Raw genomic sequence first — 26,497 nt, 5'->3', positions numbered from 1 at the left:
GTTGCTTTAGAATCTTTGTCTAATATATTTTCCATCAAGTCTTTTTCAGGGGCAGATTCTATTATTTTTTTCCTTTGAGTGGGCCATATCTTCCTGTTTCTTTGTATGCTTTGTGATTTTGTTGTTGTTGTTAAACACTGGATATTTAAATCCAATAATGTGTTAACTTTGAAAATCAGATACTCCTTTTTTCCCGTTATATCAGTCTTTTATTTTTACTGTTGTTGGCTCTCTGTTGAGAATAGGCCTGAGGTGTAAACTTACGTTTTCCTCTGGTCTTTTCTAAGCCTTTCCTTGGGCATGCAGCTGCTTTCTAATTTGCCCCATATGCGCCGTTATTTCTGAATGTCACAGTCCTTCACATCTCCCTCCTGGAAGGAGAAAAGCAAAAAGTGAAGTGAGTGGGGGAGGGCGCCAGCCAGTTCTCTGGTGGCGGCCACTTCTTCCTCTGGAGGAGGGCTTGCAACAGGGGCCGGTGCCGTAACGATGTCTGCCCACCTCTGTCTGCACCTTTGTGATCAGAAGGAGCTACCATCAGTGATTGGAGCACAGATCCCTGCCTGTTAGGACAGGGTCCCCAAGTTCCTATATGCTCTGTGGCTGGAGTGGGGGATGGGTGGAGGCCACAGCACCAAGAGCTGAAACTGACCAAAATTAACCACAGTTTACCAGTCTTTCCCAATGGTAAACCTTCAACGCACTCAAGTTCCAAAATAGTAATATCATTACTGGTGTTTTTTTGTTTTTTCTTAAATTTTTATTGATTGATCTTTGGGAGAGAGAGCAAGAAAGAGAGAGAAACATTAATTTGTTGTTCCACCCATTTATTAGTTGATTCTTTTTTTTTTTTTTTTTAATTTTTATTTTATTTATTCATTTTTAGAGAGGAGAGTGAGAGAGACAGAGAGGGATAGAGAGGAGAGACAGAGAGAGAGAGAAGGGGGGAGGAGCTGGAAGCATCAACTCCCATATGTGCCTTGACCAGGCAAGCTCAGGGTTTCGAACCGGCAACCTCAGCATTTCCAGGTCGACGCTTTATCCACTGCGCCACCACAGGTCAGACCTATTAGTTGATTCTTATATGTGCCCTGACTGGGAATCAAATCTGCAACCTTGGCGTACCAGTGCTCTAACCAACTGAGCTACGAGGCCAGGGATGGTGTTATTTTAACCATATCTTTTGTAATTGATCTCAAGAAACTTCTAGTTACTAAACCAATGAAACTATGTAGTCAACATTATATAAAAATACATCTTTATTGTTTCAATATTCTTGCACAATGGATACCTGGTCATATAAACTTAGTCATCATTCACGTTAAATATATATTAAACAAACAAAAAACTAAACAAACCAGCAAAACTGCTGCAAAGTCCCTCTAAACCACGAACCCTTATTAAACATGCATGCTAAGATGAAACTATCTTGTTAAATCACCATACAGTTGAATTAACTACAGCCAAGGGTAAATGTTTAAAGAAGCAATAAAGAACAAAGTGATATGGTAGGTTTCTAAGCTGCTACACGGGAGCTAGGGAAGTCACATGGCCCCGCTAAACATTTCAGCGAAGTATCATCTTTGTGTAACAAAGATCAGGGGCTTGTCCTCAAACTACAGGTTAATTCAAAGCAATCTTCTGAGGACATGCCTTGAAGGCTAGGCTGTCACATGACCTCAGAGCATAAATTCCAGAGGAACCAATGACGAGGAGTACATCCTCTTCACCCCAAAAGCCTTTCAGTGCCCAAACTCAAAACCAGGTTAGTAAAAATGACTTAAGGATTGGCACCCATCTTAAAAAATTCACAGCAGTAGCGATCCATACATGCACGCATGTAAAACCTGGAAAACTCGTGCTGAATTTCAGAATAGTTTTGAATGTTAATGTTGAGACTGGATATGATATTGTGCTAAATTATCCAAGTCAGGACTGGCCAGACGTGTTTTCCATATACATTGTGAGCTCTAAGTCCATGAGAGGCATGAGACACACTGTTCTTTGTCTTCTCTCACAGGGGTACACAAACGCAGGGGACCTGTCCCTTGTCACAAGTTCCCCACTTCAGGCTGGAGCAATTGAAACAGCATGTGGGAAGGTCCCACGAACTACACCAGGCCCAAATCCCACACACAGGCAGGGTCAGCCCCAGCTGCTAGGAAGCAGCTCCCTGCCAGCAGTTCAGACGAGATCGGGCACGTTCAGGGTGGTATGGCCGTAGACGCTTCCTGCCAGCAGTTCAGAAAGGGAAGAACAGCCCATCTTGGAGCTCGGTGGCAGGGACAGCCATCACCACGTCCCCTCTCAGAAGCCACACACAGACACTTCCGTGGCAGGGTCAGTTACGGGGCTCTGTAGCTGTGGGGCTGCGGACTGAGGACATGAGGTGTGACTTGTAGGTTTTGCTCAGGCCGGTCATCCAGAACTTGAGCAGTTTGACGTTGTCTTCCTCAGACGCTCCGAGGACACTCAGGAGCTTCTGTGTGTCCTCCTTGGGTCGACTGTCCACCTTTGTGAACTTAAAAAGGACCTTCACTTTGCTGCAGAAAACCAAAACAAACCACTCAGCTACCACCGCACAGTCCCCAGTGGTTCTGGCCCTGGGGCACAAACAGCTTCCAGGCAACAACGGTCCTGGTCCTGCGTGCCAGCCGAGCTCGGGACAGAGGGCACAGGCGGGGCCGCGACCCACCCCTGCACACGGGGCCGCTCATCTGCCATCACCGTAACTCCGGGTAATAAGGTTGGTGAATCAAAATGGGGAAAAGGGAGGGGAAACAACGTTTCCCTAAGTGCATGAAAGGACTTGGCTGACCCTACGCTTCAATGTATAATTTGAAATCAGGGCAATGTCTGACTAATTAAATTTGACCAAGAATCACTAAGAAGGAACTACAGGCCCTGGCCGGTTGGCTCAGTGGTAGAGCGTCGGCCTGGTGTGCAGGAGTCCCAGGTTCGATTCCTGGCCAGGGCACACAGGAGAAGCACCCATCTGCTTCTCCACCCCTCCCCCTCTCCTTCCTCTCTGTCTCTCTCTTCCCCTCCCGCAGCCAAGGCTCCATTGGAGCAAAGTTGGCCTGGGCGCTGAGGATGGCTCTGTGGCCTCTGCCTCAGGTGCTAGAATGGCTCTGGTTGCAACAGACCGGTGCCCCAGATGGGCAGAGCATCGCCCCCTGGTGGGCATGCCGGGTGGATCCCGGTCGGGCGCATGCGGGAGTCTGTCTGACTGCCTCCCCGTTTCCAGCTTCAGAAAAATACAAAAAAAAAAGAAGGAACTACAATAACTTGCTTTAGTAAAACAAACACTGTATGACTTTCAGGTTTTTAAAGTTAATCAGGCAGCAGAAACAACTGCTCCCCTGGGAGGTGGGCGTCAGCCCCATCTCACAGAGGAGCAGCCTGGGGTCTGGGAACAGGGCTCCCTTGCTCAGTGTCGCACAGCAAACGTATAAGGTGGTGGAGCTGGTGTTTGAACTCACGCTCTCCTGGTGGCCACGGCCTCGCCTCTTTTTCTGGAAACGGCCTGTGGTTTTCCTCAGCAGACACACAATGGTCAGCCGTCCAGCCCTCCCCAGTCCAAACGGAGAGACTCCAAGGGTCCAGGTGGCATGTACTTACTTCATCCACTCCTCCTTGAGGCAGATGAGGCACTGGTCAACCACGTCCACAGACAGATTCTGGTTGGTCAAAGCAGCTTCCATCTTATTCAGAATGGTCGGGCCCACTGGGAACAGGTAGGGGGCAATGCAGGGGGAGGGTCAGCGCAGGGGGCCAGCCGTAGCCTCGCACCCGTCTTCCACTCGTTCAGGTGACGGCGGCCCCTCTCAGCAGCAGCAGCAGCAGCACCCACCTCGGTCTGCAGCCACGGGACTCCCACTGGTCACCACAAACTCGTACTTGCTGAGCGGCTGGTCTTCCTCACGCCCGGCTGGGTGCAGGCTGGTGTGAGTGGCCGTGTGGACCTCCACGACAACGGCAAATTCTGTAGCGACACCGAACACTGCTCCATGAGTGCTCCCCGCACCCCCGTGACAAGCCCCGCCCTCTGCTGCCCCGTTATCCCAGACCAACTGGGGAAAACTGTCCTGAGGCCCATGCTTTGGCATTTACAACTTCCTGTGGTTTATTTGTAAACAGTTGAGGTTTAACTTTTGCCTCAAACTATCAACGTATTATTTTATACTAACTACTCATTATATATTTCAATTTGCTTAATACTAAACAACCCTACGACCGCTGGAGAGAGGTCCTCCTATTACCCCCATTTTATAGAAAGGGAAACACTCAGGAGCTAAGAGACTCGCCCAGTCACCCGGCTGGAATGGTAGGCATTTCAAGCCCATGTGTTCTGAACACGACCCAGGAGGAAGGCACTTGAGACCCAGAGTGCGTGCTGAATGGGGGCGGCGGTCCAGGGCCGCTGAGACCCGAAGGCTCTACCGATGGATCTCCAGCCACCTGTGAGCACAGATCGCCCCTCACGGACATCAGAGAGGCCCTGCGTGCCTGGGGGCCCGGGACATGCAGCCAGGCTGACCCCTGGGCAAGCGCAGAGGGGGGACCAGGCTGAGCAAGCCCTGCTCTACTAGTGGGTGTGAAGAATGTATTTAAGGCTTGTAAAAGGGAGCACTGGAGATGGTGCATAGGTCATCAGTTTTAGCTCAAATAAACTCTTGTTTTAAAAAAGGCTGAAGCACCTTGGAGAGGACAGGGAAGTCTCAAGGAACAGCGAGAAGACAGGAAGACCTGAGACTCGTGGACTGTGAAGGCGTACGGCCCCAGTCCAGCACGGCCCCCGGATCTCAGCCTCCCGGCCCCGCTCGCACCGGGATGGCATGACAGTCCTCGCACGTCCACTGGTGCTGTCCCCACTCCCAGGACGGTGGCCTGCCCCCCAACTGAGAACCGTGTCCTGGCAAGCCACCCTTGTTATCAGGTTGTCTAATCCAACCTCGCCCATTTTAAAGACAGAAAGCAGAGGCCCAACGGCGTCGGGAAAGCTGCTCCTACAACGTGGGCCCGGAGCTGAGGCCTGCAGGCGACCTCCCCGCACGCCCATGCGCAGGCGCAGCTGGGAGCCAGGGGCGGACCCCAGCCAGACCGGAAGCGGAAGCGGAGCGCACGCACCTGAGGCCAGCACGTGCGCGGGGATCTGCACGTGCGGGCTGAGCCCCAGGAAGTTGCAGCGGTAGGCCTCCTCGTACTGGCTGCTGTAGGGGATGATGCGGACGCAGCCCACGGGCAGCATGGTCTAAAAGGACAGAGGGACAGCACTGACCCAGCCAGAGGCCCCTGGCCCATCGCCCCTGCCTGCCTCCAGCAGCCACAGACTCTCTGCAGCTCCCCCCAAAGCCTCCGTCCTCCCAGACGGCGTCCCTAGTCACTCAGCCCCACTGGGGTGTCTCCTGGCTGTTGGTCATACATGTCTCGTGCTGCCTTTTGCTTTATGGTGTTAATTCTTAGATGATCCTTTTAGATTTTTAGTTCTTCCCTTAGCCAACAAAGATTCTAAGCTTTTTGAGAGACTGTGCCACGTTCATTTTGTGCCGTCACAGACCAAGGCAGACAGCAGGTGCTCACACACTTGCTGATAACACGTCAGAAGCAAACACAGGAACTGGAGCCCATTGCACATCTGGGATGGAGAGCACGCCTCCCCCGCGCCCACGAGGCCCATGGAGACGGCTCTGTGCAGAGGGCAGTGTGGCAACCACTCCAGCGGCTTCCAGGAGCGATTCAAGGATTGGGGAGGGTGCAGTAGGAGAGCTCCTCATCAATCTATCAGGAGATCATAGACCTTTCTACTGGAAATAAAACCTATACATGACTGTCATTTTTAATAGTGGAGAAAAAACAGATTAACTTAGATTCAGGAATGAACTTTTGCACAGAGCTACTGATGCACCGTAACAGTCACACCTAAAGTCAGGTCATTTTTAAAGCCCACTACACAGACACTGTGTTGCTATAAAACACATAAGAAAAAAGACACTCTTACCCGAAGAACTTCAAAAGCTGATAGGACAAGGTCTGTGTCTCGACTTTTCCAGATCACCTGGTTCCCCATGAGCACATGCCAGGCCAGCATGCGGAAAGACGGGGCACCCAGGACCTGGAACACAAAGTCTGTGCTGTCTGCTCTGAGTCTGCTTCTGTCCACTGACGCTATGTGTGCGCTCACCTAGAAACTCTCCAAATAGATAAAGGAGGACAGGGCAGGAGGGAGAAGCCACTCATCTGCTTAGGAAGGCAGACATGCCCCAGGTTGGAAGGTGGCAGGCAGAAGTCCCTGAGTCTGCACTTAAAAACCTGATCCCAGCCTGACCAGGTGGTGGCACAGTGGATACAGCGTCAGACTGGGATGTGGAAGACCCAGGTTTGAAACCCTGAGGTCGCTGGCTTGAGCGCGGGCTCATCTGGTTTGAGCAAAGCTCACCAGCTTGAGCCCAAGGTTGCTGGCTTGAGCAAGGGGTCACTCTATCTGCTGTAGCCCCCAGGTCAAGGCACATATAAGAAAGCAATCAATGAACAACTAAGGTGCCGCAACAAAGAATTGATGCTTCTCATCTCTCTCCCTTACCTTCCTGTCTGTCTGTCCCTATCTGTCCCTCTGTCTCTCTCTGTCACAAAAAAAACCCCACCTGATCCCAAAACTCTTGCACATTTTATAAGATCTTTTACCCAATTTCATTTTCAAAACCTTGAAGCAGAAAACGTATTAGCTTTCTGCAGCCTTCACCTCCTCTCTGCACACACTTTCTTTTGCTTGAAGGCAGGTGGCAGGCATCAGGACACCCGCAACACAACCCAGTGCACACCACACCAGCACCGGTGTAATGCGCCCGACAGCCAAGCGCCCAGATCTCCACCAGCGTCCTCTGCTGCTAGAGTGCTTCCCACCCAGGAGTCACTGAAGGGTCATGAAAGCTTTATCTGTCCTGTCCTGATTCTGCTCCACTCTGATCCAGCTGCTCTTCCCACCCCACTTTCATCAACTTCCACGACACATTCGACGAGTGCCACTTGTCTTATGGCTTACAAACAACACACACACACACACACACACACACACACACACACACACACACGGATGCTGCCACGCTACCTTTACCAGAGCCCAGTCGCCCCGAGATGTTCCCGTCTCCAGTGCCTTTCAGGAGCCCTTCCCACTGTGACCCACGTAGGCAAATGAGGGTTTCAGCCAAATACATGGCTGATGGATGACTGGTTTTCACCCAGAAACCCTGTAGAGCTCCTGTCATTAAATCAGTTCTTACTCTATTTCCCAAAAGAGAAATAACTATCTTCTGATAAAACTCATGCTTATTGTGAAAATAAATACAGAAAAGTATTACTAAAAGGGACAGCATGTGCCTGACCTCTGGTGGCACAGTGGATACAGTGTCAGCCTGAAACCCCAGGCTGGCCGGTCAAGGCACACACCAGAAGCAACTACTACGGAGTTGAAGTTTCCGGCTCCTCCCTCCCTTTCTCTCTCTCTTCTCTCTCTAAAATCAATAAATATAAAATTTTTTTTAAAGGGACAGCATGCTGTCAATCTAGCAACCTCCATGGTCAGTGCTGCTGTGGGGGAGACTTCAGTTTTGTCTTGGTATGCACATACACAGTCATGCGTTGCCTAACGACTTTTTAGTCAGTAACAGAACACATGTACCATGGCGGTGGTCCCATAAAATTATAATGGCACTGAAGACTTATCCCCTGGTGGTACCACAGCCATGGTCACGTACTAGTACCACACATCACTGGTGTTTGTGGAGATGCTTGTGTGTATGTATGGCACACAGTTACAGTAGCAGCTGCAGCTCCCAGGTCCCTGTGAGCATAGGTGACAATGGCCAAGTCACCTAACAACACATTGTTGTTAGGTGGGAATGTGTCCCGTTGTGAGGCAGTGCATGACTGCAGATACATCATACGCACCACCCTATACAACAGACTGCATCTCTTTCTAGGGTGGAATGGTACTCCATTGTTTGAATGCGTTACTATGGTAAGACGTTCAGGTTGTTTCTAATTTTTAAGAACAACCCTCGCCTGACCTGTGATGGCGCAGTGGATAAAGCATCAACCTGGAACGCTGAGGTCGCCAGTTCAAAACCCTGGGCTTGCCTGGTCAAGGCACATATGGGAGTTGATGTTTCCTGCCCCCCCCCCCCAAAAGTGAATGAATAAATAAATAAATAAATAATTAGGGGAGGGAAAAAAGAACAGCCATCATTTTCAATTTGCAAAGCACCTAGGCTGCATGCAAAAAATAAAAAAAGTGCTCTTCAGTGCCTTTAGAAGGTTCTAGATGACAAGACTAGCAGACCATGAGAAGACAGCCACCCAGGCCTTTCTTTCAAGACAACACCTATGTTATCACTGAAAGGGGTGCACTGGCTCTGTGGCTGAGACACTCCAGATGCCCACGATTTCTTCACCCGTCCAGCAGAAGGTTCTTGGTCACTCCTAACTAACCAGTCTCCACTGGGTCCGATCGGGGCTCTACCCCCCGACTGCCTACCTGTCTCATGTGCCGAAGGGACTTAAAGACAGACAGCTTTCGAGGCTGCCAGCTCCCACAGTCCGAGAGCAAGGAAGATCCTGCTGGAGACGGGGCCGGCTCCCGCCCCTCTGCAGCTGCCGGCGGGACGGGGGCTTTTCCCTCTTCAGCCTCAGCGCTGTCCCAGCTTTCCGATTCCTCTTCCAAGTCTGCAAGACAGACAACAAGGCAGGTGGGAAACAGGGCGCCCCGGACTCCTCCATTCTCTGGACACAACAGTCTCCTTACGTGACCACCTCAGCCCCAGGCATCTCTCCGCTAAACCACCAGAGGCCGCTGGTTCCTGGTTCGGGCAAGCTGTCTATGCTCTCTGCTCCCCTAGGAGCCCGGGGTGGGCGGGGGCCCCGTCTGCGGCGTCCTCAGCCTGCGGCGTCCTCAGCGCGGCTCCCTGCGCCTGGTACAGCAGCACCAGCGAGGCCGGGAGCGGCTCCCTGTCAGCGGGGAAACGCGGACACAGCGGCGAGAATGACCACAGCTGTCCTCCGCCGGGCACTATTCTGAGGGCTTCCCCACACGATTTCACTTCATCCTGTCAGCCGTCCTAAGGTCAGCACTACTCTCCCCATTGTAAAGACAGGGAAGCACTTGTTTCAATGAGTCTTCATGACAATCCTCACAGAAGGTGAGGCCCACGAGGAAGGGGCTGCCCAGGCCCACGGGACACACAGCAGAGAGCAGCGGGAGCAGCCTGTCTGCTGCCCAGTGCACGCTCGTCCTCTTTGTGACCGAACACGGCACAGACACGGCAGCAGCCCTGTCTGTCCCTCGTACACGTGTCTCCGGGTTCCCTGGCTCTCTGTGTAAGTAAATCTCACCAACGCATACTTTACCACTGTCACTAGCCTAGAAATTTAAAATCTGTACTTTACAGTAGAATTTATACATTCTGTAAGTGCACTTAGATTCACAATATTTATAAAAGAATGATAACCTATCCTACGGTCAGCTGATCCAGGACGGAAGGTTTTATCTTTTCTGAGCACACTCTGCTCCTGCTGAGATGCGACCCCTCTTCCCTACTCAGAAAAGCAGGTCTGGACGCACGTGTGTGCGAGTCAGGAGTAACCTGGAAAAGCTTCTGCTTAGGAAGAAGGTCAATCATTTGATGTCAGCATTATTAGTGACAAACTGCACACAACACGCCCCACGGGTCAGCCTGACCCAGCCATGCAGCTGAGACTGCGGACCTGGACCACCAGAACCTGAACCGCCTCCGTGGGGAAAGCCTGGCCGGGACCGAGACCAGAGGTGCCGAGATCAGAGGTGCCGAGACCAGAGGCTCCGGACGGTGTGCTCTGCACCGGGGCCCCTGAAGAATCACTTAAGCACAGGATGCCACGCCCCAGACACCAAGGCCCAGCAGACCTGGGGGAGGGGGGGGGGCAGGCAGTGCTATCTGCCGGCAGGGGGGGGGCTGAGAGGGTCCCCAACAGCCATTTCAGGCCTTCCAGCACCAGCGCCCCCGGCTCACCCGCCAGCTTCTCCATCTGGACCAGGGTGTCCTCGGTGGGCGCGCCTTCCAGCAGCTTCTCAGTCAGCCGGCTGCCACACGCTTTCAGGAGCCTGGGGAACAGAGCTGCGATGCGTCTTTGCCAAACGGAAAACTGACCCTAAAGCCCATCAAGCTTCGTGGTGAACGACCCGTTTATAGAAAACGGTGTGGAAGGACGTGTTGAGCAATAGCACAGTACCATCAGCCAGACGTGGAACAAACAACCCATCTTCAAAGAAAAGGCAGGGGAGTGTGGGGGGGCTGGGGGTGAACTACTCTAGACAGAGACTTAGAACAATCTATGCACGGCGTTCTGATCCCATTCGAAAGTCAATTCTGAGGCACAACAGGAAAAGTGACCTTGGATTCGGCTGGATGATCCTAAGGAATTAGTCCGTTGTATTAGATATGATAATGGTTTTAAGGCTGAAGTGTTACAATGAGCATTTGCTTTAAAAAATTCTGGGAAAGAGCGAGGGATAGAAGAAGAAGCAGTGAAATGCTGGTAACTGCTAACGCTGGAGGGTGGGGTACACCGGTCATTGTGCTACTGACCCTACTTTGGGGTGTTTATAAAGTTCCCTAATTGCCCTGGCCGGTGGGTCAGTGGTTAGAGCATCGTCCCAGAGCACCAGGGTCACCAGCTCAATCCCAAGGTCACTGGTTCGAGCCCCAGTCAGGCATATACGAGACACAGTCAATGGGCGCACAACTAAGTGGAACGAGTTGATGCTCCCCTCTCTCTCTTTCTCCTCCCCCTGCCCTTCTTCTCTCTCTTTCAAAAAGAAGTTTCCTAACAAAAGTGGTTTTTACAAGTCAGGAGGAACGTATGTCGGGTGGCAGGGGACACAGGTCCCTGGGAGTTGCACTCACTGAGGAGCCACGTCCACCAGGACCTGAGAGGACAAGACCCAGACCCCACGCTGACCCTGCACAGGAACGAGACCTCAGGGAGTCTTTGGAAGGAGTAGCTATATCTTGCTATGGAGGCACAGAAAGAGTTCATGGCCAGAGGACAATCTGTGGTCATTTCAAACATGTCCACAAATTCACTGACAATCCTCCCTTCAAAAGAGAAAGACTAGGCCCTGGCCGGTTGGCTCAGCGGTGGAGCGTCGGCCTGGCGTGCGGGGGACCCGGGTTCGGTTACTGGCCAGGGCACATAGGAGAGGCGCCCATTTGCTTCTCCACCCCCACCCTCCTTCCTCTCTGTCTCTCTCTTCCCCTCCCGCAGCCGAGGCTCCATTGGAGCAGGGATGGCCTGGGTGCTGGGGATGGCTCCTTGGCCTCTGCCCCAGGCGCTGGAGTGGCTCTGGTCGCGGCAGAGCGACGCCCCGGAGGGGCAGAGCATCGCCCCCTGGTGGGCAGAGCTTCGCCCCTGGTGGGCGTGCTGGGTGGATCCCGGTCGGGCGCATGCAGGAGTCTGTCTGACTGTCTCTCGCCGTTTCCAGCTTCAGAAAAAGAAAAAAAAAAAAAAAGACAGAGAAAGACTCGCCTGACCAGTGGTAGGGCAGTGGACAGGGGGGCGAAACGGGACACTGAGGTCCCAGGTTCAGAATCCAAAGGTCACCGGCTTGAGCGCAGGCTCATAGAAATGACCCCATGGTCACTAGCTTGAGCCCACAGGTCACTGGCTTGAGCAAGGGATCACTGGTTTGGCTGGCCCCCTGGTCAAGGCACGTATGAGAAAGCAATCAATGAACAACTAAGGTGCCTCAACTAGGAGTTGATGCTTCTCATCTCTCTCCCTTCCTGTGGGTCTTTGTCTCTCCTCTTTTTCTTAAAAAAAAAAAAAAAAAGGATGAAGATGAATCTTTCCCCGACTAGGCTCAGTGACTCAGTGACACAGCACGTGTCCAGCAAACAGCACGTGCTGGCCATGGAATACCCACGTGTGCTCTGCGGGCCAGTCACGAGACTGTGCACGGGCGCCTCCCTCTCCTCCAACCTCTCCCGCTGAGGGAAGTCGGCTCACGTGTCCACACCAGGAGCTGAGGCCTCCTGCCCACAGCCAGCGCCCACATGCCAGGCCCGTGAAGCAGCCAAACCTTCAGATGATACAGCCTCAGTGTCCAAAAACTCCTCAGAATTTGAGCCAGAACTGACCAGCAGAGCCATCCGCCAATTCCTGACCCACAGAAGCCCTATGAGATAAATGCTAGCTGTTGTTTACAAAGAGTCGTTGGTCTTGACATGGGCTATCATTTCAGAGATACCACTGGGAGGTGCGTCCTACATAAACACACATCCTGCACACACTCGGCGGACATGGGCCTCCAGCTCGGCGCTCACGAGACGAGTCCACACCACAGAGGCACCGAAGCCCGCCCTCCCGAGTTCAGGAGCGATCCAAACCACACGCCGCCCCTGCTCCTACCCCAGCAGCCGCCCCGAGGCCCGAGAACCTCATTACCAAGCGAAGGAGGTGTGGAGGCACGCCCACAGGTTGTCGTCGCTGGTCAAGGAGGTCAGCGAGCGGGCGGCGTTGCCGTTCCTCTGGTGCAGGAACGGGGTGAAGGCCGTGTTCATCCGCTGGGCGCGCTGCGGGCAGCCAAACTGCTCAGCTTCGAACACCTGCGATGCAGGGGAAAGGGGCGGCCCTTGAACAAATCAAACCAGCCAGGCGGCCCCGCCTGCTCCCAGCCAGCGTCGGAGACTGCTCCTGACCACCGTCCCCTCTGCTTCCAGGACACAGAGCACAAAGTGCCACCGTCTGAAACCCCAGACCGCTCTGTGAGAGGTGACCCAAGGGCAGGAACTGTACCCTCTCCTGCAGCAGACTCGTTAGGCACCTGAGAGGAGCTCCAGTGGGATCCGCTGAGGGTGGCCACACTGTTATCCCCCAAGTCTGTCCTGGCCGCCCCCTCGCAGGCACGTGGAGGCGCTCACGACTCAGGCCTGGGAGGGACATGTGACCCGCACCCTCGACTCCCTCTACGGCAAACGAGCAACACTCACTGCAGCCCCCACGCCTCCCCGGGACCCGGACAGCGAGCAGACCTCCCTAATCCCTGCAACAGACAAGCCACGTGGACAGGAAACGTCACTGAGGTTTGAGGGCTGGTGACCGGCAGAGCGCCTGGCCTGTCCTGAGAGGGGCAAGGCCAAGGCCGGGGGTCAGAGGTCTGCATCACAACTAGTGAAGCAGCTGAAATGGACGTCAGGGGAAGCAAAGACACCAGGGACACAGCCAGGGTGTCTGACTGCAGCGAAGAAGCCAGAGCTGAACAGGACCAGGCCCGAGAGAGACCGCAAAGCAAGCGGGACAGTCTGACTGAATGACTGACCGTGAGGCTCACGGCCACGGTCTGACACGGAAGCCGGGAGGGTACAGTGTAGACAGCGGGGCGCCGCAGAACCCGTGCTCGCCCCGCCCTCACAGCCCCCCCTCACGGCCCCGCCCTCACGGCCCCGCAGACCCCGTGCTCGCCCCGCCCCAGGGCCCCCAGGGCTCCGCCCTCACGGCCCCGCCCACGCCACCCGCTCAGGGCCCCGCCCTCAGGGCCCCGCCCTCAGGGCCCCGCCCCGGGGCCCCGCCCACGCCACCCGCTCCCCCCTCATCGGGCCACCTTGAGCGCCTTGCCCTGCAGTTCGTCAATGATCCCTCGGATCTTGCCAAGCAGGAAGGGCCAGGAGTTGATGAGGTAGATGCGGTCCATCATGATGGTGATGATGCTGTACCAGCGCTGGAAGCCCCGGGCCAGGCTGTCTTTGATGAAGAAGGTGTGGCTGAACACGAACCCATGCTGCTCGTCCCCAAAGAAGATCGGGCCTTCACGACCAGGGCAGACCTGGGCAGAACAAGAGCCGCTCCAGGACACCGTCCTCCCCTTGCGCCAGTGACACAAAACTAGGCTCTTCTGTCTGCACTTCTCAACCACCATCCCTCCAGGGAGAGGGGGAAGGGGAGGGTAAGAGAGGACTTGGCTTTCACCTGCTCCGAGGACGAGACTTTCTAAAGATGACAGCTATTACCATGGAATGGAAGAGCCAGTTGAGTACATTTCTTTTCCTTCCTTCCCTTCCTTCCCTCCCTTCCCTCCTTTCCTTCCTTTCCTTCCTTCCTTTCCTTCCTTCCTTCCTTCCCTCCCTCCCTCCCTTCCTTCCTTCCTTCCTTTCTTCCCTCCCTTCTTCCCTCCCTCCCTCCCTCCCTCCCTTCCTTCCTTTCTTTCTTTCTCTCTCTCTTTCCTTCTCTCTTTCTTTATTATTTTTTTTTAAGTGAGAGGAAGGGAGACAGATTCCCACATGCACTCCAACCAGGATCCACCTGGCAATCCTGTCTGGGTCCAATGCTCGAGTGCCAAGATATTTTTAGTGCCTAAGGATGATACGCTTGGACCAACGAGCCATCCTCAACACCCAGGGCCAACGCTTGAACCAATCGAGCCACTGGTTGTGGGAGGGGAAGAGACAGAGAGAAGGGGAGAGGAGTGGGAGAGAAGCAGATGGTTGCTTCTCCTGTGTGCCCTGATCAGGAATTGAACCTGGGCCATCCACACATCAGAGGGCTCAATGCTCTATCCACTGAGCCAATTAGCCCCGGTGGTTCATTACTCCTTCTACCTTGAGCCATAATGAACTCTTACACAAATAATAAATCTTTCCCAGACTCAGATTTGCCAACGTCAGTCATCCGGAATACCCTGGAGCAGTTACAATCAGAGGACTCAAGCTCAAAACGGCGGCCACGAGTCCATACGATGCAATGTGCACGGGCTGCCTCGTGATGCAGGCACTCTCACGTGACACGAGCGCTAGCAGAGGTGACCATCTGTGTGCTGCAGGTCAGCAGCAGGGAGTCGAGAGGGGAAGCCAGCCAAAGGCAAGCACACAGCAACAGCAGGTGTGACCCACGAGGGAGGGAGCTACCTCCCTATCTCACCAAGTGGGCATGGGTGATAGCAACATCCAGTAACTGCATTATGGATCCTTTATGACAGATAATGAACAAAAACTAAGACTCAAGCTCAACAGTAGCAGCTACATAGCTTAGAAACAAACAGACTAACTCTTCAGAAGGATGAGAGAGCACATGAAATTTGGGAAAATAACAAAGGTGATGTTTGATAAAGTAAACTATATATCCTGGAAATATTTCCTTAGAAATATGTCCATGAAGAATGAACAAATAAAAGTTTGGTGCATAAAGAAAAAAGAGGCTAGCAACCATTTAGAAAACCTGAGTCCTGTAATACAATGAATGTATCTTTGTAATATATACAATGTATCTTGGAGTCCTGGAAGACAGAGGCTACCCTGTGCTCTGGCTCTCTGACCTGTCCGCCATCTTCATGACAGGACTGACTTCTGTCTTCCTCTGTGTCACCAACACTGAGCCTGCTCAGGGGGTCTGGGTCTGAGACCCCCCCAAGGGGGCAGGCACCCCGCTTCCCACATCACAGGCACTCACCTCACAGCTCAGGCTGCGCACGCAGGCCTGGCGGACAATGCTGAAGAGTTGAGGGTGGCTGGGGTGCTGGTGACTGACATATTTAATCGAAGTCTCTTTGTCGTGGCTGATGTACCCGGGATGCCCTGCAGCAAGGGACCGGCAGCCCTGCCGTGAGGAGGAAAAGCACACAGTTACTCGGGAGGCAGGCAACGCACTGTCTTTTTTTTTGTGTGTGTATTTTTCTGAAGCTGGAAACGGGGAGGCAATCAGACAGACTCCCGCATGCGCCCGACCGGGATCCACCTGGCATGCCCACTGGGGGGCGATGCTCTGCCCATCTGGGGTGTCGCTCTGTTGCGACCAGAGCCACTCTAGCGCCTGGGGCAGAGGCCAAGGAGCCATCCTCAGCGCCCGGGCCATCTTTGCTCCAATGGAGCCTTGGCTGCGGGAGGGGAAGAGAGAGACAGAGAGGAAGGAGAGGGGGAGGGGTGGAGAAGCAGATGGGCGCTTCTCCTTGTGTGCCCTGGCCAGGAATCGAACCCGGGACTTCTGCACGCCAGGCCGACGCTCTACCACTGAGCCAACCGGCCAGGGCTCACACTTTCTTACTCTTAGGCAAATCTGAAGTAGAGAACTCCATCTATTTTCACAGAACAGCCGGCTTCTAGAGTTACACTTACCTCAGGATGTCACTGTTTCCTTAACAGGAGAACCGGATGCAAAGACCACAAAGGTTTCACGGGGGGTAAATAACAGGTCTCATCTACTGAGCACTTGTGTAGTCGGTGCTACAGAAACCCTGCACACATGATCTCATTTAATCCAAAGCACAGCCTTATAAGCCAATTAGCGAGAATCCCCACCCTAAAGAAGGCAAAACTGAGCAGCAGCACAGTGAGCTGTGCCGGCAACTGTCCTTGGTCCTGACACGACCACTTGGCAGGGGTCTCGGGAGGAAGCGTGGGTGTGAACAAGAATTCAACACTACCTCTGATTTCAGGCCCCAACCCAGACCCCTCACACGAAGAAGGACCCTGAGTGAGGGAACCCCAACTTCCTTTCCCCAGAGCTCACGGAGCAGCACAGCGAGAAACCCCCGGGACCCCACGAGGAAGAAGCCCCCCAACACTAGCTAGAGGGACTCAGAGCCTGGGGTGGTGGCTGTGTGACACGAGCCTGTGGAGGGGAGGCAGAAGCACACGGGAGGGTGGTGGCACAGCTCCCGGCACAGAATGTGCTGGAAAAGCCAAAGCGAGGGTCCAGGGAAACAACCAGAGGGACATAAAAAGAGGCAAGTGTGTCCCAGGGGACTGCCTGCACACGGCCCCTGAAGACCCACACCGGCTGTGCGGTCCCACCCGCGGCACCTCCCACGCACAGCACACGCACGAGCCCCTGGAGAGAGCAACGACCCCCACACCCCGGGAGACACTCGCCTCGCACATGTCCGACTTCTTGGGTCCTGGGCTGCTGGACTCCGCGCTGGCCCCGTCCGCTGGGCTGTGAGCGCAGAGCCCACTGCTCATCTGAATGCCGCCTTCCTCCTCCTCGGCCTGCTCCCCCTGGCCAGGGCTGTCCTCGGCCCCTTTCGGAAGAGGGGCGTGCAGAACCTCAGTGCAGAAGAGAGTGCGGGGGCCATGGAGCTCACAGAAGTGACAGAGGGCCACGATGGCATTCATGGTGCCCTGGAAACAATGCCAGGCCTGTGGAAGGAGGAGGGGGCAGTGTCTTCAGCTGGCCTGCCCCTTCACCCCACAGGAGTGTCAGCAACTCCGGAGCACGGGCACAGGGCAGGTGTCATCAAAGGGCCTCCCATCCAGCAGAGGTGGGTCACCAGCCAGGCAGCACTGGCTGAGCAGTGGACTAGGTGCAGGGAAGACAAGACAGACAGAGGCCCTGCCCAGGAGCAGTTACAGGTGCAGGGACGACAGGACAGACAGACAGAGGCCCTGCCCAGGAGCAGTTACAGGTGCAGGGAAGACAGGACAGACAGACAGACAGAGTCCCTGCCCAGGAGCAGTTACAGGTGCCGGGAAGACAGGACAGACAGACAGAGTCCCTGCCCAGGAGCAGTTACAGGTGCAGGGAAGACAGGACAGACAGACAGAGGCCCTGCCCAGGAGCAGTTACAGGTGCAGGGAAGACAGGACAGACAGACAGAGGCCCTGCCCAGGAGCAGTTACAGGTGCAGGGAAGACAGGACAGACAGACAGAGGCCCTGCCCAGGAGCAGTTACAGGTGCAGGGAAGACAGGACAGACAGACAGACAGAGGCCCTGCCCAGGAGCAGTTACAGGTGCAGGGAAGACAGGACAGACAGACAGAGGCCCTGCCCAGGAGCAGTTACAGGTGCAGGGAAGACAGGACAGACAGACAGACAGAGGCCCTGCCCAGGAGCAGTTACAGGTGCAGGGACGACAGGACAGACAGACAGAGGCCCTGCCCAGGAGCAGTTACAGGTGCAGGGAAGACAGGACAGACAGACAGAGGCCCTGCCCAGGAGCAGTTACAGGTGCAGGGACGACAGGACAGACAGACAGAGGCCCTGCCCAGGAGCAGTTACAGGTGCCGGGAAGATAAGACAGACAGACAGAGGCCCTGCCCAGGAGCAGTTACAGGTGCCGGGAAGACAGGACAGACAGACAGACAGAGGCCCTGCCCAGGAGCAGTTACAGGTGCAGGGAAGACAGGACAGACAGACAGACAGAGGCCCTGCCCAGGAGCAGTTACAGGTGCAGGGAAGATAAGACAGACAGACAGAGGCCCTGCCCAGGAGCAGTTACAGGTGCAGGGAAGACAGGACAGACAGACAGAGGCCCTGCCCAGGAGCAGTTACAGGTGCCGGGAAGACAGGACAGACAGACAGAGTCCCTGCCCAGGAGCAGTTACAGGTGCAGGGAAGATAAGACAGACAGACAGAGTCCCTGCCCAGGAGCAGTTACAGGTGCCGGGAAGACAGGACAGACAGACAGAGTCCCTGCCCAGGAGCAGTTACAGGTGCAGGGAAGACAGGACAGACAGACAGACAGAGGCCCTGCCCAGGAGCAGTTACAGGTGCAGGGAAGACAGGACAGACAGACAGACAGAGGCCCTGCCCAGGAGCAGTTACAGGTGCAGGGACGACAGGACAGACAGACAGAGGCCCTGCCCAGGAGCAGTTACAGGTGCAGGGAAGACAGGACAGACAGACAGAGGCCCTGCCCAGGAGCAGTTACAGGTGCAGGGACGACAGGACAGACAGACAGAGGCCCTGCCCAGGAGCAGTTACAGGTGCCGGGAAGATAAGACAGACAGACAGAGGCCCTGCCCAGGAGCAGTTACAGGTGCCGGGAAGACAGGACAGACAGACAGACAGAGGCCCTGCCCAGGAGCAGTTACAGGTGCAGGGAAGACAGGACAGACAGACAGACAGAGGCCCTGCCCAGGAGCAGTTACAGGTGCAGGGAAGATAAGACAGACAGACAGAGGCCCTGCCCAGGAGCAGTTACAGGTGCAGGGAAGACAGGACAGACAGACAGAGGCCCTGCCCAGGAGCAGTTACAGGTGCAGGGAAGATAAGACAGACAGACAGAGTCCCTGCCCAGGAGCAGTTACAGGTGCCGGGAAGACAGGACAGACAGACAGAGTCCCTGCCCAGGAGCAGTTACAGGTGCAGGGAAGATAAGACAGACAGACAGAGGCCCTGCCCAGGAGCAGTTACAGGTGCCGGGAAGACAGGACAGACAGACAGAGTCCCTGCCCAGGAGCAGTTACAGGTGCAGGGAAGACAGGACAGACAGACAGAGGCCCTGCCCAGGAGCAGTTACAGGTGCAGGGAAGACAGACAGACAGACAGAGGCCCTGCCCAGGAGCAGTTACAGGTGCCGGGAAGACAGGACAGACAGACAGAGTCCCTGCCCAGGAGCAGTTACAGGTGCCGGGAAGACAGGACAGACAGACAGACAGAGGCCCTGCCCAGGAGCAGTTACAGGTGCAGGGAAGATAAGACAGACAGACAGAGTCCCTGCCCAGGAGCAGTTACAGGTGCCGGGAAGATAAGACAGACAGACAGAGGCCCTGCCCAGGAGCAGTTACAGGTGCAGGGAAGACAGGACAGACAGACAGAGTCCCTGCCCAGGAGCAGTTACAGGTGCAGGGAAGACAGGACAGACAGACAGACAGAGGCCCTGCCCAGGAGCAGTTACAGGTGCCGGGAAGATAAGACAGACAGACAGAGGCCCTGCCCAGGAGCAGTTACAGGTGCAGGGAAGACAGGACAGACAGACAGAGTCCCTGCCCAGGAGCAGTTACAGGTGCAGGGATGACAAGACAGACAGACAGAGTCCCTGCCCAGGAGCAGTTACAGGTGCAGGGAAGACAGGACAGACAGACAGACAGAGTCCCTGCCCAGGAGCAGTTACAGGTGCCGGGAAGACAGGACAGACAGACAGAGGCCCTGCCCAGGAGCAGTTACAGGTGCCGGGAAGACAGGACAGACAGACAGAGTCCCTGCCCAGGAGCAGTTACAGGTGCCGGGAAGACAGGACAGACAGACAGAGGCCCTGCCCAGGAGCAGTTACAGGTGCAGGGAAGACAGGACAGACAGACAGAGGCCCTGCCCAGGAGCAGTTACAGGTGCAGGGAAGACAGGACAGACAGACAGACAGAGGCCCTGCCCAGGAGCAGTTACAGGTGCAGGGAAGACAGGACAGACAGACAGACAGAGGCCCTGCCCAGGAGCAGTTACAGGTGCAGGGAAGACAGGACAGACAGACAGAGTCCCTGCCCAGGAGCAGTTACAGGTGCAGGGAAGACAGGACAGACAGACAGAGGCCCTGCCCAGGAGCAGTTACAGGTGCAGGGAAGACAGGACAGACAGACAGACAGAGTCCCTGCCCAGGAGCAGTTACAGGTGCCGGGAAGACAGGACAGACAGACAGAGTCCCTGCCCAGGAGCAGTTACAGGTGCCGGGAAGACAGGACAGACAGACAGAGGCCCTGCCCAGGAGCAGTTACAGGTGCAGGGAAGACAGGACAGACAGACAGACAGAGTCCCTGCCCAGGAGCAGTTACAGGTGCCGGGAAGACAGGACAGACAGACAGAGGCCCTGCCCAGGAGCAGTTACAGGTGCAGGGAAGACAGGACAGACAGACAGAGTCCCTGCCCAGGAGCAGTTACAGGTGCAGGGAAGACAGGACAGACAGACAGACAGAGTCCCTGCCCAGGAGCAGTTACAGGTGCCGGGAAGACAGGACAGACAGACAGAGTCCCTGCCCAGGAGCAGTTACAGGTGCAGGGAAGACAGGACAGACAGACAGAGGCCCTGCCCAGGAGCAGTTACAGGTGCCGGGAAGACAGGACAGACAGACAGAGGCCCTGCCCAGGAGCAGTTACAGGTGCAGGGAAGACAGACAGACAGACAGAGGCCCTGCCCAGGAGCAGTTACAGGTGCAGGGAAGACAGGACAGACAGACAGACAGAGTCCCTGCCCAGGAGCAGTTACAGGTGCCGGGAAGACAGGACAGACAGACAGAGGCCCTGCCCAGGAGCAGTTACAGGTGCCGGGAAGACAGACAGACAGAGGCCCTGCCCAGGAGCAGTTACAGGTGCAGGGAAGACAAGACAGACAGACAGACAGAGGCCCTGCCCAGGAGCAGTTACAGGTGCAGGGAAGATAAGACAGACAGACAGAGGCCCTGCCCAGGAGCAGTTACAGGTGCAGGGAAGATAAGACAGACAGACAGACAGAGGCCCTGCCCAGGAGCAGTTACAGGTGCAGGGAAGATAAGACAGACAGACAGAGGCCCTGCCCAGGAGCAGTTACAGGTGCAGGGAAGACAAGACAGACAGACAGACAGAGGCCCTGCCCAGGAGCAGTTACAGGTGCAGGGACGACAGGACAGACAGACAGACAGAGGCCCTGCCCAGGAGCAGTTACAGGTGCCGGGAAGACAGGACAGACAGACAGAGGCCCTGCCCAGGAGCAGTTACAATCAGAGGAAAGCGTGATTCATGATTCGGTGACCACAAGCGAGAGGATTGTGAGGTGGCAGAGATGCTGCCCTCGGGAGGGACATGTGAGGAGGGAGGGACATGTGAGGAACTGCTGGCACTGGTGGCAGCATCAGGGGAAGAGGAGTGGGCCCTGAGCAGAGCAGCACCGCAGGAGATGGGGTGCAGCGTCAGCAGAAGGGCTTCTCAAGCTGGAACTGAAGGCACAGAGGGGAGGGAGCGGGACGGGGGGTGCTGAGGGACATGACTCAGGGTCTGAGTGTAAGCAGAGTTGGGGGGACAAGGGCAGAAAACGAGGAGGAAGAGGATTTAGGGCAGGGGTCGGGAACCTTCTTGGCTGAGAGAGCCATGAATGCCACATATTTTAAAATGTAATTCCATGAGAGCCATACAACAACCCGTGTACGTTACGCATTGTCCAATAAAAATTTGGTGTTCTCCCGGAGGACAGCTGGGATTGGCTGCAGCCACCCGCAACCATGAACATGAGTGGTAGGAAATGAATGGATTGTAATACATGAAAATGTTTTATATTTTTAACATTTTTTTTTTATTAAAGATTTGTCTGCAAGCCAGATGCAGCCATCAAAAGAGCCACATCTGGCTCGCGAGCCATAGGTTCCCGACCCCTGATTTAGGGGAACTTTCTAAGCCATGGGAAGACCCTGAATTTTTCTTTTCAGAGTAGATAGCTCTTGATGGGTTCTGATGAGAAACGTGATACATTTGAATCTTATTTTAAAAAGACCATCCTGGCTGCTGTGCGGGAAACCGAATTTTGGAGCCAGGGTAGGGGCAGGGAAACCAGCCACTGTGTTCTGTGTCATAGTGGCCTGGGCGAGGGTGAGTGGAGGAAGTGGTCAGGAACAGTCAAGACTGGGACAATATTCCCAGGGCGGAGGCAGCTGGCTGCGTGGGCGGGCTTGGAGCCAGGAGAAGGGGGGCACACCTGTCTGGACCAACCAGAAAGGAACCTAGGAGACTGGGGAGCAAGGGTGGAGGCGACCAGGGGTCAATGCCTAGTCCTCCAAGTGGAGATGACAAGTAGAGGGAACAGAGCTGAGCAGGTTAGTCGGTGCTGGCTGTGGACAAGGAGCACCCCAGTGGAGCCTGCCCGCCCCCACCCCGAGCTCAGACGTGAAGGGGAGGAAGAGCTGGACAGGGTGACGGCAGGCAGGGAAGCCAACTCCAATGCTACCCCAGGCTCTGAGGGAGCCATATGGGAATCTGAGAGCAGCGGAGGCAGGGCCCAGCTCACAAGCCAGACAGCCTTTCCCAAAACAAATGAGGAATCATTTAAGGTTCTGAATGTTTGAGTAGTTGGGACACTGGGCAGGTTCTAGACCTTCTTCTCTTTTGGGGAACCCATCCCCCATGACGGGTTAACGTCTGAGAAAAAAGAATAAACAAAGCAAGAGGGAGTCAAGAACCCGGGGGGGGGGGGAGCTCTGATTCCCTGGGGGGGCAGTTCTGATTCCCTGGGGGGGCAGCTCTGACTCCCTGGGCGGGGCAGCTCTGATTCCCTGGGGGGGCAGCTCTGATTCCCTGGGGGGGCCGTTTTGATTCCCTGGGGGGGCAGCTCTGATTCCCTGGGGGGGCAGCTCTGACTCCCTGGGGGGGCCGTTCTGATTCCCTGGGGGGGCCGTTTTGATTCCCTGGAGGAGCAGCTCTGATTCCCTGGGGGGGGCAGCTCTGATTCCCCGGGGGGGCAGCTCTGATTCCCCGGGGGGGCAGTTCTGATTCCCCAGGGGGGCAGCTCTGACTCCCTGGGGGGGGCAGCTCTGATTCCCCGGGGGGGCAGCTCTGATTCCCCAGGGGGGCAGCTCTGACTCCCCAGGGGGGCAGCTCTGATTCCCCGGGGGGGCAGTTCTGATTCCCCAGGGGGGCAGCTCTGACTCCCTGGGGGGGGCAGCTCTGATTCCCCGGGGGGGGCAGCTCTGATTCCCCGGGGGGGCAGCTCTGACTCCCTGGGGGGGCAGCTCTGACTCCCTGGGGGGGGCAGCTCTGATTCCCCGGGGGGGCAGTTCTGATTCCCCAGGGGGGCAGCTCTGATTCCCCGGGGGGGCAGCTCTGACTCCCTGGGGGGGGCAGCTCTGATTCCCCGGGGGGGCAGTTCTGATTCCCCGGGGGGGGCAGCTCTGACTCCCTGGGGGGGGCAGCTCTGATTCCCTGGGGGGGCAGCTCTGACTCCCTGGGGGGGGCAGTTCTGATTCCCCAGGGGGGCAGCTCTGATTCCCCGGGGGGGCAGCTCTGACTCCCTGGGGGGGGCAGCTCTGATTCCCCGGGGGGGCAGCTCTGACTCCCTGGGGGGGCAGCTCTGATTCCCCGGGGGGGCAGCTCTGACTCCCTGGGGGGGGCAGCTCTGATTCCCTGGGGGGGCAGCTCTGACTCCCTGGAGGGGCAGCTCTGATTCCCGGGGGGGGCAGCTCTGATTCCCTGGGGGGGCAGTTCTGATTCCCTGGGGGGGCCGTTTTGATTCCCTGGGGGGGGCAGCTCTGACTCCCTGGGGGGGGCAGTTCTGATTCCCGTTCAAGGCCAAGAAGACAGCCTGATGCAGGTGGCATGAAGCCGCTGTTGCCTCAGTTGACCCGTTTAGCCGTGCAGTCACTGGCTGCTTCTCCTACGTAGGCACCCTGACCAGAGGTCAGCTTGTGTGTGGGGGGGATTATCCACTGAGGAACCCGGCCAGAGCCTGCGTCACCCTTTTATTTGACAATCTAAAGGAAAAGCAGTCGGGGCCTCTCACTGGACATTCAGGTACTGCCCAGGGGCTGAAACACCGCTGCTGTGGCGTTTACAGATGCGCCCCTCACCCCACCTCCCACATCTCGGGTCCTCGGCACCCCTTCCTGTCCGCCCACCGCCTCGGTCACTCACGACCCCATTTGGGACGCTGCGGTGCCCCGGGCCCACCTGCCCCTCGCTGACCAGGGCCCCTGGCTCAGCGGTCCGCGCGCGCAAGCGCAGTCACTCCTTCGTGGAGGGTCCGCAGCCCCAGCTCAGTCCCGTGGTTCTGTTCGCCCCGCGACAGGGCCCAGGGTGGTTCCGTCCGCTCCGCGGGGCTGGCGGAGGAAACCATTGCTGCGGGGGGGGGGGAGATGCTTGAGTTTCACGCGTCTACAGCGAGTGTGGGGGGGAATCTCGCCATCGGGGACTCCCGGTCCGCACAGAAAACAGAGGCAAACAGGACGCCGCCACATGGTGCAAACCACTGTCGTTTCTTTCACAAACCGGCTTTGGAACCGTCGGCTTTCGCGCAGTTAGCGCAGAACCGCGTCACGGACCGCGGGCGGGGCGCAGGCATCACGGGACCCGCGGAGCGGCCGCGCATGCGCGCTGAGTGGACACGCCCCTTCCGCCTCTACCACCCTCTCTCCAAGTCCGACAATTCTTCACAAATAAGAATCAATGAAGTCGCCTGACCAGTGAATAAAGCGTCGGCCTGGGATGCAGAAGACCCAAGTTCGAGACCCTGAGGTCGCCAACTTGAGCGCGGGCTCATCTGGTTTGAGCAAAAAGCCCACCAGCTTGAACCCAAGGTCGCTGGCTCCAGCAGGGGGTTACTCCGTCCGCTGAAGGCCCACCCATGGTCAAGGCACATATGGGAAAGCAATCAATGAACAACTAAGGTGTTGCAACAAGCAATGAAAAACTAATGATTGATGCTTCTCATCTCTCCGTTCCTGTCTGTCTGTCCCTGTCTATCCCTCTCTCTGACTCACTCTCTGTCTCTCTCAAAAATTAAAAAAAAAAAATCAATGAAGTCATAAAAGCCGGGGCAGCTGTTCTGTCTACTGAAGAATACATTTTAAAGCCACCAGTCCATGATGTCATGCAGGGCCTTAGAGTTAAGCGGTACAAAAGATGAGAGTCACGCTCAGAACCGCGGAAGGTGAGGCTGGGCCCGTGGGGCGGTGCTGCCACCTTGTGTCCGGAGGCCGCAAACGCCGCCGGCCCCCACGGGGGCTCCCACGCCGGCTGAGTCCTGCGGGCTCTGGCTGCGGCGCTCTGCAGGGTGCGTGTTCCCAAGTGCTAGGTAATAAAACATCAATCGCAGAAGTCAACTTTCTCTTTAAATTTCCATGTTATGCTGCAGAGAGCACGTGGGCAAACAAAGGAAGTGCAATTTAGTTTGGGTCTTTTTCTGGTGTGGTACAAGATTCAGGAATTAGGAGGCTAGACATCACCTTGATAGGTTTAATGATTCTTACCAATCCAATCCCTTTTCATTATTGGACAGCACAAACTTTACAGAGGTGAGCACAAAAGGTAGCTTAGTAATAATACAATAATTATAAGTAGAAATACAAGAATAAACTTTTGCTTCCTGTTTTACAACTATAAACCTACCATTGCCCACCTTGTAACTTTTCTGGTTAAGTCACAAGATAACTTCTAAAGCAAACAATAACAAAAAACCCCGCGAAGGGTAGACTGATTTGGAATTCTACTTTTGTTTTTTCAATCAATTCAGATACTTGAATTTTATTGTTTGCATAATGCTTAGAGAGCCTAGTAGAACGGGGCAAGAAACGTTTGCAGCCTTCCGTACAGCTGTGCCTTTCCAATTTCTAGAAGCATTTCTCATAGACATACAAAGGGTCATACCATTATACTATGAAAGATTATATGCCACCAAATTCAACAATCTAGAAGAAATGGAAAAGTTCCTAGGACTATACAATCTTCCTAAGTCTGAGTCACAAAGAAGTGGAAAACCTAAATAGACCTGTAAGCAGGGAGGAAATAGCCTGACCAGAGGACCCAGGTTCAAAACCTCAAGGTCACCAGCTGGAGCAGGGGATCATAGACATGACCCTCATGGTCACTGGCTTGAAGCCCAAGGTCATTGACTTGAACCCAAGGTCACTGGCTTGAGCCAGAGGTCACTGGCTTCGCTGGAGCTCCCATCAAGGCACATATGAGAAGTAATCAAAGAACTAAGGATTGATACTTCCCATCTCTCTCCCTTCCTATTAGTCTGTCCCTGTCTCTGTCTTGCTAAAAAAAATAAATAAAGTCGAGTGTAAACTGACAGTCACAATGAGCACCC

General features: G+C 55.3%; 1 protein-coding gene across 3 annotated transcripts; it reads right to left on the bottom strand.

Moving 5' to 3' along the window:
* Nucleotides 1-202: 202 nt before the first annotated feature.
* On the bottom strand, nucleotides 203-24,709 carry FLCN (folliculin). 3 transcript variants are annotated; one of them, XM_066365091.1, is made up of 12 exons: nucleotides 24,358-24,709; nucleotides 16,890-17,156; nucleotides 15,472-15,618; nucleotides 13,631-13,852; nucleotides 12,475-12,635; nucleotides 10,041-10,132; nucleotides 8,531-8,718; nucleotides 5,999-6,112; nucleotides 5,128-5,251; nucleotides 3,851-3,982; nucleotides 3,619-3,724; nucleotides 203-371 (listed from the first exon to the last, which is right to left on the bottom strand). In XM_066365091.1, exons 2-12 carry the CDS (start codon nucleotides 17,130-17,132, stop codon nucleotides 359-361), a joined length of 1,542 nt encoding a protein of 513 aa, XP_066221188.1. In that variant the 5' UTR covers nucleotides 17,133-17,156; nucleotides 24,358-24,709; the 3' UTR covers nucleotides 203-358. The 3 variants fall into 3 exon arrangements, with proteins under 3 accessions (XP_066221188.1, XP_066221186.1, XP_066221187.1); XM_066365089.1 differs by lacking the exon at nucleotides 203-371 and adding an exon at nucleotides 1,239-2,540 and having other exon boundaries at nucleotides 24,358-24,706; XM_066365090.1 differs by lacking the exons at nucleotides 203-371; nucleotides 5,999-6,112 and adding an exon at nucleotides 1,239-2,540 and having other exon boundaries at nucleotides 24,358-24,708.
* Nucleotides 24,710-26,497: the final 1,788 nt, after the last annotated feature.

This window comes from Saccopteryx leptura, chromosome 2 (genome assembly GCF_036850995.1).
Source record: "Saccopteryx leptura isolate mSacLep1 chromosome 2, mSacLep1_pri_phased_curated, whole genome shotgun sequence".
Classification (NCBI taxonomy): Eukaryota; Metazoa; Chordata; class Mammalia; order Chiroptera; family Emballonuridae; genus Saccopteryx; species Saccopteryx leptura.
This window is presented reverse-complemented; position numbering and strand designations above follow the sequence as displayed.

Bases quoted from the DNA above. Each gene is read 5' to 3' on its own strand.
- FLCN (XM_066365089.1), bottom strand. From the start codon at position 17,132: ATGAATGCCATCGTGGCCCTCTGTCACTTCTGTGAGCTCCATGGCCCC. The intron at 8,719-10,040 runs GTGAGCCGGGGG...TCTGTCTTGCAG, and splicing joins CCAGATGGAGAAGCTGGCGG to ACTTGGAAGAGGAATCGGAA. The intron at 2,541-3,618 runs GTAAGTACATGC...GGTTTTCTGCAG, and splicing joins CTCAAGGAGGAGTGGATGAA to CAAAGTGAAGGTCCTTTTTA.